This window comes from Lathamus discolor, chromosome W, assembly GCF_037157495.1.
Source record: "Lathamus discolor isolate bLatDis1 chromosome W, bLatDis1.hap1, whole genome shotgun sequence".
In the NCBI taxonomy this organism is placed as follows: domain Eukaryota; kingdom Metazoa; phylum Chordata; class Aves; order Psittaciformes; family Psittacidae; genus Lathamus; species Lathamus discolor.
Window position 1 is genome coordinate 20,926,803 of NC_088908.1, and position 15,328 is coordinate 20,942,130.

General features: G+C 39.6%; 1 protein-coding gene across 4 annotated transcripts in view; it reads left to right on the top strand.

Annotated features, from left to right (window-relative positions):
- LOC136004505 (nipped-B-like protein) overlaps positions 1-15,328 on the top strand; it is a 198,838-nt gene that overhangs the window by 88,208 nt on the left and 95,302 nt on the right. For all 4 annotated transcript variants that reach the window (XM_065661044.1, XM_065661047.1, XM_065661046.1 and 1 more), the window contains one exon: positions 12,854-14,341. In XM_065661044.1, coding sequence (XP_065517116.1) covers positions 12,854-14,341 — 1,488 coding nt within the window. The remainder of the gene's footprint in view (positions 1-12,853; positions 14,342-15,328) is intronic.

Consider the following 15,328-nt stretch of genomic DNA (forward strand, 5'->3'; position numbering starts at 1 on the left):
AAGCAGCATATCTTCCTGGAACCTGATTGTCACACTTTTGCTTTCTGAAAAAGGAATTCTTAGTGCAAAAATCACTAATGCAAAATCTGGCAGATTTGACCTAATGTTTATCAGATATGCATAAGGAGAGATTTATACAACATAGAACTTTTGTCTCCGTATCTGAGTTCTTTTCAGAGCTCTGTTTTTATAATTCTGTCCTTTTGGTTTATTTGGATCTTGGATTAAGTGGATTATATGGTGTTTTCATCATGATAGAAAGGTAAAAAATTTGAAAAAGCTGTTTTCGTCCTTGTCCTCTGTGTTGGAAGGACAAGAGTCAATCTATTGCTACTTTTTCCATCAAGGAAGTCTCTCTGTATTGATTAATTTTGCAAGAAATTTGTATCTGTTAATGAAAGGAATAATTGGAGATTTTGGAGATCAAGGCGCTTGGCACCAGAAGTTACATTCTAATGCATCTATTATGTTTAAAAGCTTCAGAACAAACAAATAAGTCCATGGAACATGACAGGCCTCGGGTTTTCATTTCCCATTACCTCCCTCACAATGGCCTCTATATCCTCATCAGATACAAGTTATCAATCCACAATAGATCACATCTTCTCTTTTGAAAGGATGTGTAATATATAACAGATAGATCAAGCTGTTGTTTATCAAGACTCAGATTATTTGAGTTGAAAAGAAGTGATTCAGAAGGTTTAATACAGAAAGGAATTGTCTTTTTTTCCCACAACAGTTGAGAACAAGTGAATGATCCTCCGCTTAGGTACATCAGGATATCTTTCTAAAGAATTAGAAATAATGAAGCTTCACGCACGCTTTCTTCTAATCACTGTCAGTAGTCACATTTCCCGTATTACCTGGTGCTCTTGAATGCTTTTGAAACAAGCAGAGGTCCATATTCTGAACCTATTTTTTTCACTTAACTTGGACTGTGTTTAGTTCACATTCTGGATTTGACTACTCTGAGAAAGTACAGGAAATCCTGTGGAGTTTTAGAAAATTATGGCACAGGAATTTTTGCTCTTATCAGAAATATTTTCTTCCTTGGTAGGGGTGGGGGGAGTGTTGATGGAGAAATTCCATTTTGGTAACCTCAGTTCTTTTCATTAACTCCTGCTTTGCCACTGTTCAGATACAAATGGGTTATTTTTGTTTGTAGTCAAGTAGTTCAAAGCTAGTCAGTCATTTTCAATCTAAACCTTTCTCAGAACATTACATTAAGTTCTTGTTTTTCAAGATCTAGATGTACTGAATTAATTTTCAGGTTCAAGGTTTCTACCTCAAGATATGTCATGCTTTCCTAAAAAACCCAAATATTACAAATAAAAAATATTAAAGATACTGTTAAAAGGAGCATTGAGTCTTTTAGAATGGGGAAAAGGAAATATAACCTTGAAAATTACTTGAAAAAACAGAAATCAACCCATCTTTTTTTCAGAGACTCTTTTTCACATTGCTTTAGTTTTTTATTTTATTCGGATTTGCTCAATTTTAATTTGAGCTCTTCCATACATAGTAGATTTTAGGCTACTTCAAAGACACTTTTATATAATGCAGCTGTGTTAACAGACTGAATTCTGCTTTTATTTGTAAAAGGCACTGTTCTCTAGAGTTTGTGAGAAGAGTCAGGAACTCGTTAATCACTAACCGTTTTACTGTTAGGCAATTTTTTTTTAGTTTTTATGGTTTGGTTTGGTAGTGGTGTGTTTTTTTGTTTGTTTGAACTTAAAAGCATTAGAAGCATTTTATTTTTTTTTTTTAATGCGACAAACCTAGTCATTTCTGTGGGTTTTTTTTCCCACTGTATAGTTTACCTCTGAGGATACATTTTACCCACTTTGGAATCTTACTGTAGGTTCTTTGAATTAGGAAGAAGTGAAGCTGTAATAACTATTTCTGATAATTGGATCAGTTAGGGGGCATTTTGATGTCTGCTGTGGGCCCTTCTTTTTTTACTTAACTCCAAGCCCATAGCAGCAGACACACACATCCCAAGAGTGTTAATCTGCTGGAGCAAAACTTGAAACTACAGTTATAGGTAAGTAAACTTTTTCTCTTAAAAGATAAGTTCCTATCCAGCTCTTCTCCCTTTCTCCCCATTACCAATCTCCCCATGAAAATCCACCAAAGAGGAGACTAACAGAAGAACAGTATTAAAAATTGTTTGTTTACATCTAGTTTTATGTAGCTCATGAATGAAATGACAGAATGTGTAATTATAACCAGAATATTACCATTCTTTTTTTTTTAAAAGATGTTTTATTTACTTAAAAAATGGAGATATGAATGTAAGTGTAGTCATTTGTATAGGAATCTTGCAGAAGATTACAGTCACTAATACCAGAAGATGAAATGAGACAGTGTAAAATATAAATGATTGTGGCTCTATGTAGTAGGACAGTGAGATAATCAGGTATGGTGTATTTTGTGTATACAAACATTCATTTGGTCTGCATTTTGTAATGTTTTGTAATGGATGAAACTGGTACCTCATATAGCTTTCCCAAGAAAAAATCAGGTTTGCAATGTCCAGTTCCTATAGATGGGAGGTTTTTTTTGTCTTGTGTTCACATGTGTTTTAAGAAAATTAAGGGGAAGAAATTCTTCTTCTATCTAGAGAAATTCCAATTAAGTGTTGCAATGTTTTCATCTATCTAGGAAAAATTACTTTATATTTTCTTAAAGAATGAAATATTGAGTGAAAACACTCAGGAGTCTGTACTGGGACCAGTGCTCTTTAATATAATCATCAATGACATAGTGGGACTGTGTGCGTCATCAGCAAGTCTGCAGACACGAAGCTAAGTGGTGCAGTTGACACACCCAGGGGATGGGATGCCATCCAGAGGGATTTGGACAAGCTTGAGAAGTGGGACCATGTGAACCTCATGAGGTTCAATGGGGCCAAGTGCAGGGTCCTGCACCTGGATCAGTGCAACCCCTGGTATCAGTACAGTCTGGGGGATGAAGGGATTGAGAGTACCCCAGAGGAGAAGGACTTGGGGGTACTGGTGCATGAAAGATTGGACATGAGCTGGCGATGTGTGCTTGCAGCCTAGAAGGCCAATCGTATCTTGGGCTGCATCCAAAGGAGCATGTCCAGGAAGTCAAGGGAGGTGATTCTGCCCCTCTACTGCACTCTGGTGAGACCCCACCTGGAGTACTGCATCCAGCTCTGGAGTCCTCAGTACAGGAAAGATGGACCTGTTGAAGAGGGTCTAGAGGAGGACCACAAAAATGATCAGAGGGATGTAACACCTCTCCTATGAGGAAAGGCTGAGAGAGTTGGGGTTGCTCAGCCTGGAGAAGGTTCTGAGGAGACCTTATTGCATCCTTTCAGTTTGGAAAAGGGCCTGTAAGAAGGATGGGGAGAGAATCCTTAGCAGGCCTTGTTGCAATAGGATGAGGGGTGATGGTTTTAAGCTAAAAGAGGGGAGATTCAGGCTGGATGTGAGGAAGAAATTTTTTACAGTGAGGGTGGTGAAATACTGGCACAGGTTGTCCAGAGAGGTGGTTAGATGTGCCATCCCTGGAGACATTCAAGGCCAGGCTGGATGTGGTTCTGGGCAACCTGATCTAGTTGAAGATGTCCCTGCTCATTGCAAGGGGGGTTGGACTAGATGAGCTTTGAAGGTCCCTTCCAACCCAAACTATTCTATGATCTTTGACAAAATGTCCACAGATGTCAACATAATGTCCATTGAGTTCATTTAGTCCATGTCTCTGGACTCCATCTGTTATGGTGGTCACTCAGGGCAGGAGAGGTGGTATGTTGTGTGGAGTTACTGGGCACCAGAGCCAGCTCAGGTCAGGTCACTGGTGCACTTGCATTGCTTCTTGTAAGGCTTGTCCTCCATTAGTTCAGGTGGTTCCTGCTGAACTAATTCTTATAACATACAACTCAAATCACGGGTTGCAACATTTTAAAGGTATTTTCATTTCCATTACAATCTCCACCCTCTTTGGACCAGACCATAGGGTTTAACACTGAAATGAACTCCTCCCCTTGCCCCTGCTTTGGTTTGGACTTATCCACAGACTGCAGTTCCTTAGGGGTGTACCTGCCCCAAGCAGAGCTTTATCTATGAGCCACAGATGCTTCAGGGTGTCTTTCTGCCATGTGGACTCATTCACAGGTGTCATGGTTTAAGCCCAGCTGGCAACCCAGAACCACACAGCTGCTCGCTCACTCTGCTGTTATCAAAATGTTCCCAGGCACAGCAGTCTAAGATGATAAGCACTGCAGCAAACAGCAAAAGCAAAAAGCAGCCATTAATGAGCACTAGACTCTGATTTACAATAAGGCAAGCAAGCCTTAACACAAGGCTTAATAAGCTCAGCAATAACAGCTATAAATTCAACTGGCACATTCCAATCAAACCTGTCATTATCCTGAACCTCTTGAGCCCCATGTTGGACAACGGAAAGGACTGTTGTGGCAAAATTCAAGCCAACAACTTAAGCCCCCTACAGTTGCTCAATCACTCCCCCCTGGTGGGACAGGAGAGAAAATTGGAAGGATAAAAGTGAGAAAACTCATGGGTTGAGAAAAAGACATTTTAATAGATAAAGCAGAAGCCACACACACAAGCAAAGCAACACAAGGAATTCACTCACCACTTCCTATCTCAGGCAGGTGTTCAGTCATCTCCAGGAAAGCAGGGCTCCATCACATGTAATGGATACTTTGGAAGACAAATGCCATCACTCCAAACATGACCCCTCCCCTTTCTCCTATGGAATGATGTGATATGGTATGGAATATCCCTCTGATCAGTTGGGGTAAGCTGTTCCATCTGTGTCCCCTCCCAACGTCTTGTGCACACCCAGCCTACTTGCTGGCAGGGTGGTGTGAGAAGTAGAAAAGGCCTTGACTCTGTGTAAGCACTGCTCAGCAATAAGGAAAACATCCCTGTGTTATGAACAGTGTTTCCAGTGCAAATCCAATACATAGCCCCATACTAGCTGCTATGAAGAAAATTAACTCTATCCCAGCCAAAATCAGCACATGGGTCTAGTTAATTGAAGATATTTGTTTGAATGTAAGATATGATATCAACATGAAATCAAAATCCAGAAGAGAGATTAAAAATATTCACCAATAAATTTCAAAGCAATTTGCTTATTTCTTAAGTTTGTTGTTAGAACAAATGAATATGAAACTAACTGGTTATGTTAATCTGCAATACATAAAATCAGTAGTTTTCATTAAATGTGCTGTTACTCTGAATTTTTCTTGTAAAATTTTGTGCTGTGTTGTGTATTTCAAAAAGTGTGAGCAAAACCTGAAGTGCAACTATTTTAACAGTTGAGTTTACAAAACTATTGTTCTTCACAAAGAAAGCACATGGATAGAATCATAGAATAGTTAGGGTTGGAAAGGACCTCAAGATCATCTAGTTCCAACCCCCCTGCCATGGGCAGGGACACCTCACACTAAACCATGCCACCCAAAGCTCTGTCCAACCTGGCCTTGAACGCTGACAGGGATGGAGCATTCACAACTTATTTGGGCAACCCATTCCAGGGCCTCACCACCCTCACAGTAAAGAATTTCTTCCTTATATCCAATCAAAACTTCCCCTGTTTAAGTTTGAGCCCATTACCTGTTGTCCTATCACTACAGTCCCTAATGAAGAGTCCCTCTTCAGCATCCTTATAAGCCCCCTTCAGATACTGGAAAGCTGCTATGAGGTTTCCATGCAGCCTTCTCTTCTCCAGATTGAAGAGCCCCAACTTTCTCAGCCTGTCTATGATGGGGCTACAGAACTGATGGACAAGGGTAAAGCAGTTGATGTCATCTACCTGGACTTGTGCAAAGCGTTCGACACTGTCCCACACGACATCCTTCTCTCTAAATTGGAGAGATATCAATTTGATGGATGGACCACTCAGTGGATAAAGAACTGGCTGGATGGCCGCACACAAAGAGTTGTGATCAATGGTTCAGTGTCCAGCTGGAGTCCAGTAACGAGTGGTGTCCCTCAGGGTTCAGTGTTGTGACCGCTCTTGTTTAACATCATCATCGCTGACATGGACAGTGGGATTGAGTGCACCCTCAGCAAGTTTGCTAATGATGCCAAGCTGTGTGGTTTGGTTGATACGCTGGAGGGAAGGGATGCCATCCAGAGGGACCTTGACACGCTTGTGAGGTGGGCTGATGCCAACCTTATGAAGTTCAACCACGACAAGTGCAAGGTCCTACACCTGGGTCTGAGCAATCCCAGGCACAGCTACAGGTTGGGCAAAGAAGAGATTCAGAGCGGCCCTGTGGAGAAGGACTTGGGGGTGTTGGTTGATGAGAAAATGGACATGAGCCAGCTTCAGTGTGCGCTCACAGCCCAGAAAGCCAACCGTATCCTGGGCTGCATCAAAAGGAGTGTGACCAACAGGTCGAAGGAGGTGATCCTGCCCCTCTACTCTGCTCTCGTGAGACCTCACTTGGAGTATTGTGTGCAGTTCTGGTGTCCTCAACATAAAAAGGACATGGAACTGTTGGAACAAGTCCAGAGGAGGGCTGTGAGGATGATCAGGGGACTGGAGCACCTCCCGTATGAAGATAGATAGGCTGAGGAAGTTGGGGCTGTTCAGCCTGAAGAAGAGAAGGCTGCATGGTAGAAGTCAGTAAGAACCTCAGCCTTCTCCAAATCCAGGGTAGCCATTTCTTCTGATAGCTTCCAGAGAGGGCCCACAATTTCCCTAGTCTGTTTTATTTGCAATGTACCTATACAATCCCTTCCTGTTATCTCTCATATCTCTTGATAGATTTAATTCTAACTTGGCCTAACTGTAGTCCTTCTTAATGCTCTCCAGGCTACTGCTGTCTATATCACTAGCACCCACATGGATGACTACAAGTGGGTAATAGTCAGTGGGACTTACTAGACAAGGCAGGCTCTCTGCAACTTACATTCATCTGAGCCCCTGGTAGGTAACACACCTTCCTTGAGACTGGGTCAGGCTGACAGATGGGTGCCTCTGTTCGTTTCAAAGTAGAGTCCCCTACTACTATGACCCGTCACACCCATAGTGATCTTTACTGGTGATCAGCCGGTTGTTCATGTTTCCTCCTTACCCCCCTGCAGAACTGCAAAGTGGTTCTGGGTGGGGACATCAGATTTAGGAGGAAGCCCCTTGCTTTTAATTGACCTCTTCCTCCTTGTTTTGTTGGGTTTTTCTGTTACTAGATCCCAGCTTCCTGGGTTAACAGCCTTCTTCTTTCCTCCATGTGCTACAATGGACGCTTGAGGCCCCTGCACAGTTTAGGCCTGGAGCAAGCAGTCCAGCTTCCTCTCAGCCTGACATCTTTTAGCCTTTTAGCCTATTAAGAGCATCCCGCAGCTCAGCCACCTGCTCTGATTTGAGGCTCTTGGACGCTGAGCTTCCCCCTGCTCAGGTGTTGAAGGCATCTTCTCTCAGGCTACTCACCTCAGCAGTCTTCCTCGTATCCAGTTTATATTGATTGGTTCAGATTCTTGCGGTCTACGCAACCCAGTTGGGTGAAAGGGAGCTTGGACAGCGTTGGAGAGATCTGTGAAAAAAAAAAATTAAATAAAAACAGTTGTCAGGGACCAGGTTAGGAAAGCTAAGGCCCAATTAGAATTAAACTTGGTTAGGGATGTTAAGGATAACAGGAAGGGATTCTATAGGTATGTAGTGAATAAAAAACAGACTAGGGACAGGGTAGGCCCCCTCCGGAAGCTATTCGTAGAACTGGCTACCCTGGATTTGGAGAAGGCTGAGGTTCTTGATGACTTCTTTGCCTCAGTCTTCACTGGCAAAGGCTCTGACTGCACCACCCAAGTCTTGGAAGGCAGATGCACGGACTGCAAGAATGAAGACCTTGGACCCACTGTAGGAGAGGATCTGGTTCGAGACCATCTTAAGAACCTGAGTGTACACAAGTCCATGGGACCTGATGAAATCCATCTGTGGGTCCTGAAGGAGCTGGCAAATGAAGCTGCTAAGCCACTGGCCATCATATTTGAAAAATCATGGCAGTCAGGTGAAGTTCCCGACAACTGGAAAAAGGGAAATATAACCCCCATTTTCAAGAAGGGGAAAGGGGATGATCCAGGGAATTACAGACCAGTCAGTCTCACCTCTGTGCCTGACAAAATCTTGGAGCAGAATCTCCTGGAAGGCATGCTAAGGCACATGAGAAACAACAAGGTGCTTGGTGACAGCCAGCATGGCTTCACTAAGGGGAAATCCTGCCTGATCAATTTGGTGGCCTTCTATGATGGGTCTACGGAACTGATAGATAAGGGTAGAGCAGCTGACATGATCTACCTGGATTTGTGCAAAGCGTTCGACACTGTCCCATATGACATCCTTGTCTCTTAAGTTGGAGAGACATCAATTTGATAGATGGACCACTCGGTAGATAAAGAACTGGCTGGAGGGCCGCATCCAAAGAATTGTGGTCAATGGCTCAATATCGGGCTGGAGACCAGTAACAAGTGGTGTCCCTGAGGGATCGGTGTTGGGACCGGACTTGTTCAACATAGTCATTTGTTGAAAGAGTTTAATCTGGGATCTAAGACAGTCATCGGGTTTGCAAGAAAGCAGTAATATTGGAGACTCCAACACTAGTGGTGTTCTGGTTACTGCTTTGGAAAGATTTCAGATTAAATGGAAGAATGTAGATACTTCTTTAATGCAGCTCCCCTTGTCCAGCTTCTGGATGCTTAGCTTCCAAGTATATCTGTTTTTGGGATGGATATTCTTAAAATCACAATTGTCTTGCAGTTTCAGCAGAAATATATTTGAAGATATCTGTGGTTATTCCAGTGCAATGTGGTTTTGCACAAAGGTTCTGCAGTAATTGATTTCTAAATCTGAAGGTACTCATTGTTTTGACACACAAATATTTCCAAAGATGAAGGCCACAACCAGTCTCCAGGAATGTCCTGTTCATAACAGGACAGGTGAGACACAACTGCTTGGAAATCCACCTAACCTTTTTTTCCATTTCAAACTTGTGGTTCCTTTAATATTTTGTTGCACTACAGTGACCCATTTAATTTTACAGAATATCTTTCCTAGTTTTTAGAATAAGGTAGCTTATGATTTTGTTATAAGTACCAAGAGAATGCCTTTTGGTGAGCATGTTGTAATGTAAAGAGAACATCCATGGAGATTGGCCCAGCCAAAAGATTGCATACATAGGATAATAACTGGGATCAGACTGTACTCTGAACTGTCATAAATTTGTTCAGGGAAATGTAGGTACATTTTGGATGTTATCTACGTAGGGTGTGCGTTGGGGGGGGAGGAGTGAATAGTGTTTCTAAAAATAAAAGAATCTGAGAATAACAAACTTAGATACCTGTTCTCTAATATAGTCAATATAGTCAGAAAGCTCTTCTGTGGCTTAATACTTATTCCTTTTATTAAGAAAACTGTTACAAAGAGTGAAGGAAAAGGATCCTGATCATACTTTATTGGTCTCAAAAGCTTATGAGCATACCTGTTCAGAACTTGTGGCAAGCTTTGAACCTAGGTCTGAAGGAATTGAAAGAAAAGCATTAGTCTAATATTTTTGCAAAGTCCTGGATCATGATAATTAAAAAAAATACTATTATCTGTGTAATAAAGTGGATGAAGCTTGGATACTGATGCCTTGAAGGTTATGAAGTATATTTAAATGGATATAGTAAAAGTTGCTAAGATCATCTGTTCGTTAAGACCCTAAGGGGTCTTGGTACTCATGCCTTAACAAGGCAGATATATGCAAATTTGCATATATTTGATTGTAAAAGAGAAGACCTGAATACATCTGTTTTGAGGTTAATTACTCTTATTTTCTCTGATACTCTATTAATTATTCTCATATAGTTCAAAGTAAGTTCAAGATTTGATAAAAGCCCTCAAAGCCCAAAGCCTGATGGTGTTTTTCACCTTTCATATTTCTGTAGCTATGATGGCAACCTAAAAAGTTTTTCTGCTCATTCAGTGGAAATTTTCCATTATGCTCAATGAAGATAGTGGTACTATGTACTCATCCTACCTTTGATGTCGTCATTCAACCTGATATTTTCATATCTTTGGGTCAGCTTTTTTGACCTAGATCCAGAAATCTTATAGAGGCATGTAATGATCAATTCTGGTTCTCAGGATCGCCATCAAGATGCACTGGAAATATATGAAAAATCTGTGAGTAAACTGTAACTGTCTGCAATCGCCTTACCATTTGGGAAAAGAAAACTTTGAAGGCATCCCTTTCTTCTCAGATAAGATGTCAACAGGTTGTGGTTATAACTTACTAAAAGATCAGCACCCACTTGTCAAGAGAAATGAAGAAGGTGCATCAAGAGAGCTCTGTATTTAGAGGGAATATGCCACGTCATGATGTAATGAATTATTTATGCATTCTCAACTTACAATTTCATGTTTTGGATGATGATGAAGGGCAGCATTTTGAGCCTGGTCAGTTATAGAAGTTCAAGAGAGAAAATTGGTCCTACCTGAATTGCTTTGGTTGTTTTATCTTGGAGCCCTCAGCATGAGGGTTCTGAAAGGCGAGTTTTGGTTGATCCAGCTACAGCGGTTTAAGGCATCACAGCTCCTGGCCATCTGCCTTGCTCCTGTAGTAGGGGTAGCAGAAGGAAACATTTGCTTGGCTCTTGGCTGACTTGGTCAGTCTGGTAGGTTAATGCAAACCTAGCACTAGTGCCTTGAGATGATGCACAGGACAATGAAACACACTTGTGGAAATATGAATGTGTGTTCCCTTCTGCTACAGGTGATAATCTCAGTTAAAGGAACATGGCAGATAACTGGTATCAGTCATGTCTTAAAGGCTACTGTTAGATCCACCATCAGAGTTTTACAGTACTTTTTCAGTGTGGTTGAGACTTCTGGATTCAAATGAAAAGCTGACTGACTTTTTCCTAAGAATACAGGCTTCTCAATTTGTGTTTCAAAATTTAAAGAGTTTTAATTGAGAAATAAGGTAGTGATATCTATGTATATGTGCATATATTAATGTATGTATATGTTAAAAAAAAATCAAATTTGAAATCTATCCATCTGGCAGCTTCTACTTCATGGCCATTCCTAAGACCTGCCATGAAGCTCAGTGAGGTCAAAGCTCTCTTCATCACAGGGAGAAAAAGAATTTTTGTCACTGCATGAAGGTTTCAAAAAAATACATTTATTTTAATAAGTAGTGTAGGGAAGTTTATATGAGTTTTCATATGAATCCAACAGTTGTAAAGAAAAAGCAAAAAAACTGCACCTTCAATTTAGCAAATTTATTTTGATTAACATGTCTGCCATAAAGCTGGCAGGCATTCCTACAGGTTTTTGTTGAACTTTGAAAAGTTCCTTACTTGCAGGTGATCACTTTCTGCATGGAGTTTATTGAATCTGTCTTTACTGTCTCCCAGCCATTAAATGTACATAATTTTGGAGTTTTAGGGAGAGATATAAAAATAGACCTGAGAATGAAAATGATGGGGAAAATCCCCCACAAACCTGTTCATATCACTGAAATTGATCGTGCTGCTACTTGTTAGTGTGTTGTAATGTTCATTTTGGAGATGACCCTTCAGAGTTTTAATTATTCTGAATAAGAATCTTCTACGAGTATAAAATAAATCAAAAGTCATATGTTATATTTCCAGTTTCTAGCTTGAGAGGTTGGGGTTTTTTTTGGTTAGAGTTTAATTCCCTCTTCCTTCTCCCTTCCCCTGCTCCCAAAAAGAGAGCTGGCTCATTGCATCTGGTGATAGGGCACCACAAATATAGTTACAAAATAAGTTATTTTTCTTATATTGCATTTGTGGTCTAGATGTTTTGACAATAGATCTACAACAGATTTTCCAACCTGTGTTTGATCATTACTTAGACTTAAAAAAAAAATATTCCCTGATTACAGAGAAAATAATTGGGGATTTTTTTTTTATAAATTATGGAATGATATTTGAGACATGAGAATATAAGCATTAGTGCAGGCAGGGCTTTTGAGTTTTGTGGCAGAAATTAATTTTAGAGTACCATGTTGATAATGTAAATAGGTTGTATTTTAAATTAATAGAACATAGTCCTTTTGATATTTCCATGTACTTCTCATTTCTATGAAGTCTACCAAATTATACTGTGTGTGGTTGGTTTACTTTTCTGTATTCTACTCTTAATGATTTTTTTTAAAATGTAAACTGAAAGGATTATTGCAGAGTCAAGCTTTTGACACTACGTAAAATTATCACCGAATTTTTTATTTCATCCATGAAAAGCATTATGGCTGCAAAGGGAAAATACTCAAGCTTTTATGTGTGTAGTGGCCCCTCACCTAATACATGTGTGTTATGGTATAGACTCCAACTCTTTATTTACTCCTTGTTTCAAAGAGAAGCATGTGGTGTTGAAGTTATTTAAATAATTTTTGTTCATTGTTCATGTGTTCCCTGGCTACAATATGTGTGAAGTCCAGCTGATGCACTGAATCAAATAGGGAGAACTTCCATCTTAATCGTTGCAAATCCTAGGTTAGTTCATGTATAATGAAGCAGGCTGAATTTGCAAAAGAGAATCTTTTATAGTAGTATTCCTCAAAACCTGCTTCATGTGTAAACTGATTTGTGGACTTGGATTTCTTATGCTTTGAGGGTGGTTTTTTAATTGGCACATGTGGTAGACTGACAACAAATGATAGTACAAATACATTAAAAAGTATTAGAGAAGTTCTATTCTTGCTTTTAAATTCAATGGGTTTTGTTGTGTGTGCACATACATGCTGAGGAGGATTAATTGGTGGGGGTGGAAGGGAATGGATGTTTTTGCTTGGACATTTAACTGTTTCTATATATAGCATGTGTGATTTTTCTCTTCTAATTTGTAGATAAGCCTCTGAAGAAGCGAAAACAAGAAAACAAACCACAGGAGGCTGGAGGTGCTACTGGAGGAAATAGAGCAGCTTCTCAGGAGACAGGTTCTGCAGGAAATGGGGCAAGGCCAGCATTGATGGTTAGTATTGATCTTCAGCAAGCAGGAAGAGCAGACTCTCAGGCAACAGTAACTCAGGATTTGAACACCATCAAAAAACCTGAAGAAATTAAGCAGTGTAATGATGGATTTCTGTGTGTTCCACAAGAAGACACTGTTGGAGTTCTTAGATTTAAACCTGAAAACTATCCTGAGATTTTTAGGAAAACATTGGACTTTGAGGGTCAAAAGATGGATATCCAGCAAAATGAAAACAGACAAATGGAATTTCAGCAAAATGTGAGCAGGCAGCTGGAAAGTAAGCATAATGAGAAACAGGTAGAAGCTAAATGTGAAAGCAGACAAATGGAAGTGAAACACAATGAAAATAGACAGACAGAATCAAAACAAAATGAGAGCAGGCAAATGGAGATGAAACAAAATGAGGGAAAACAAAATAATGGCAAGCAGGAAATAAGGCAGAGGCCTGAAATACTGAAACAGAAGAGTGAAGGCAGGCCCGAAACGCCTAAATATAGACATGATAACAGGAGGGACTCAAGTAAATCATTGTCAGATAAGAAAATTGAAATAGCTAGGCATAAACTAGATGTGAAATCTGATCCTTCAAGGATAAAATCTGAAAGTAGATCTGATCCAACAAGACAGAGGCCTGATGGGCGTTCAGTTTCTGATACACTGAGGCATGACCATGATACCCATAAACAAAGATCTGAGGACAGGCAGGAGTCAGAGAGATACAGAGGAGATCCATCCAAGATTAGAAGGCCTGAATATTTGAGATCTTCAAACAAAAATGAACGTGATTCTAAGCATGGTATTAAATCTGATGGTTCAAAAATTGAGAAATTTGAAAGGAAACATAGACATGAGTCTGGTGAATCAAGGGAAAGGTTTTCTTCTGGGGACCACAAATCAAGACCTGACAGCCCTCGCATTAAACAGGAAGGTAAAGGAGATTCTAGTAAATCAAGACCTGATAAACCTGGCTTTAAATCACCCAACAGCAAGGATGAACGAAGGACAGATGGTAATAAGAGTAAAGTAGATACTAATAAAGCACATGACAGTAAAGCAGAGTTTCCCAGTTATTTGCTGGGGGCAAGATCTGGTGCACTGAAACATTTTGTCATTCCAAAAATCAAGCGTGATAAAGATGGCAAAGTTACTCAGGAGTCAAGGAAAACTGAGTTTAAAGGTGAACAGAAGGACAAAGTAGAGAAGACTCTGCTAGTTGAAGATCTCAATAAAGGAGCTAAGCCTGTAGTTGTCCTTCAAAAGCTTTCATTGGATGATGTGCAGAAATTTATTAAGGATAGAGAAGATAAATCAAGGGGCTCTTGTTTTAAACCTAACAAGAACAAGTCATCCAAATGTAATAAAGGTAAGATTTTATTTTTTTAATTTCATTATATCTTGTACACTCCTGTTCTTTTAGATTTGCTACTCCTGTGGTTAGAAATTAAACACAAACATTTGATAGTTTATATGTGTGCTTATATGGTGATTTTGGGGAACAGAGTGAAACTTGTCTGTGGGATTATCATTACTGGAAATCTTGCTACAGTGTAACTGAAATCATTTGTTTACTGCAATGCAAGTACCTAATGTGGGAGCAGTTAAATATTAAGCTGTACTTCAGCTACATTAGTTTGATCTGGTAATTTATCTGTTTAAACATAAGAGCTATATGAATGGTTTAAACTGGTTTAAGTGTGTCTATATAAGGGACTGTTACTACTGTAACTAAATCAGTGTAGTTGGAGTGTTGTATACTATGTATACAAGCCCTAAAATTCTTTTATATTTTTAATTGGAAATTAAATGTGATTTTTCCAAGGGATGTTTTGACATGATGCAATAAGAATGCAGTTACAAAGTCCCATCTGCCTCTCTTATACTATAAATAAAACTCTGTTGGGAAGCCTCCACATTTTAGGCCCTGTCACATTAAGATTATAAAAAGGTTCTGTCTTTAGGAGAATTCAGTTACTGTTGTCTCTATGGTCTGCGGAAAGAGGAAAGAAACTGGTAAACAGTGGGCCAGCATTTTCAAATTAGAAATATGAATAGGAAATTATTCAGAATAGTTTGTAAGTTTGATATTTGATTGATTGTCTCTTCTGCAAATCTGACACTTTTAAAAATAAGATTGTTTTTCTTCTTGGTGCAGTAATTTTGGCTTTGGTTTCAGACCGAAGTAGATCATTTCACATTGTGAAATCAATGTCATTAACTGGTCAGTGTTCCTTTCTTATTTAATGTTTTTAATTTAAAACATTTAAATATCCTACATAGTTATTTTTATAGACCTGTCATGAAAAAATAGACAAATAAAGTAGCAGGGGAGAGGATTTCAGCTGTATACAGG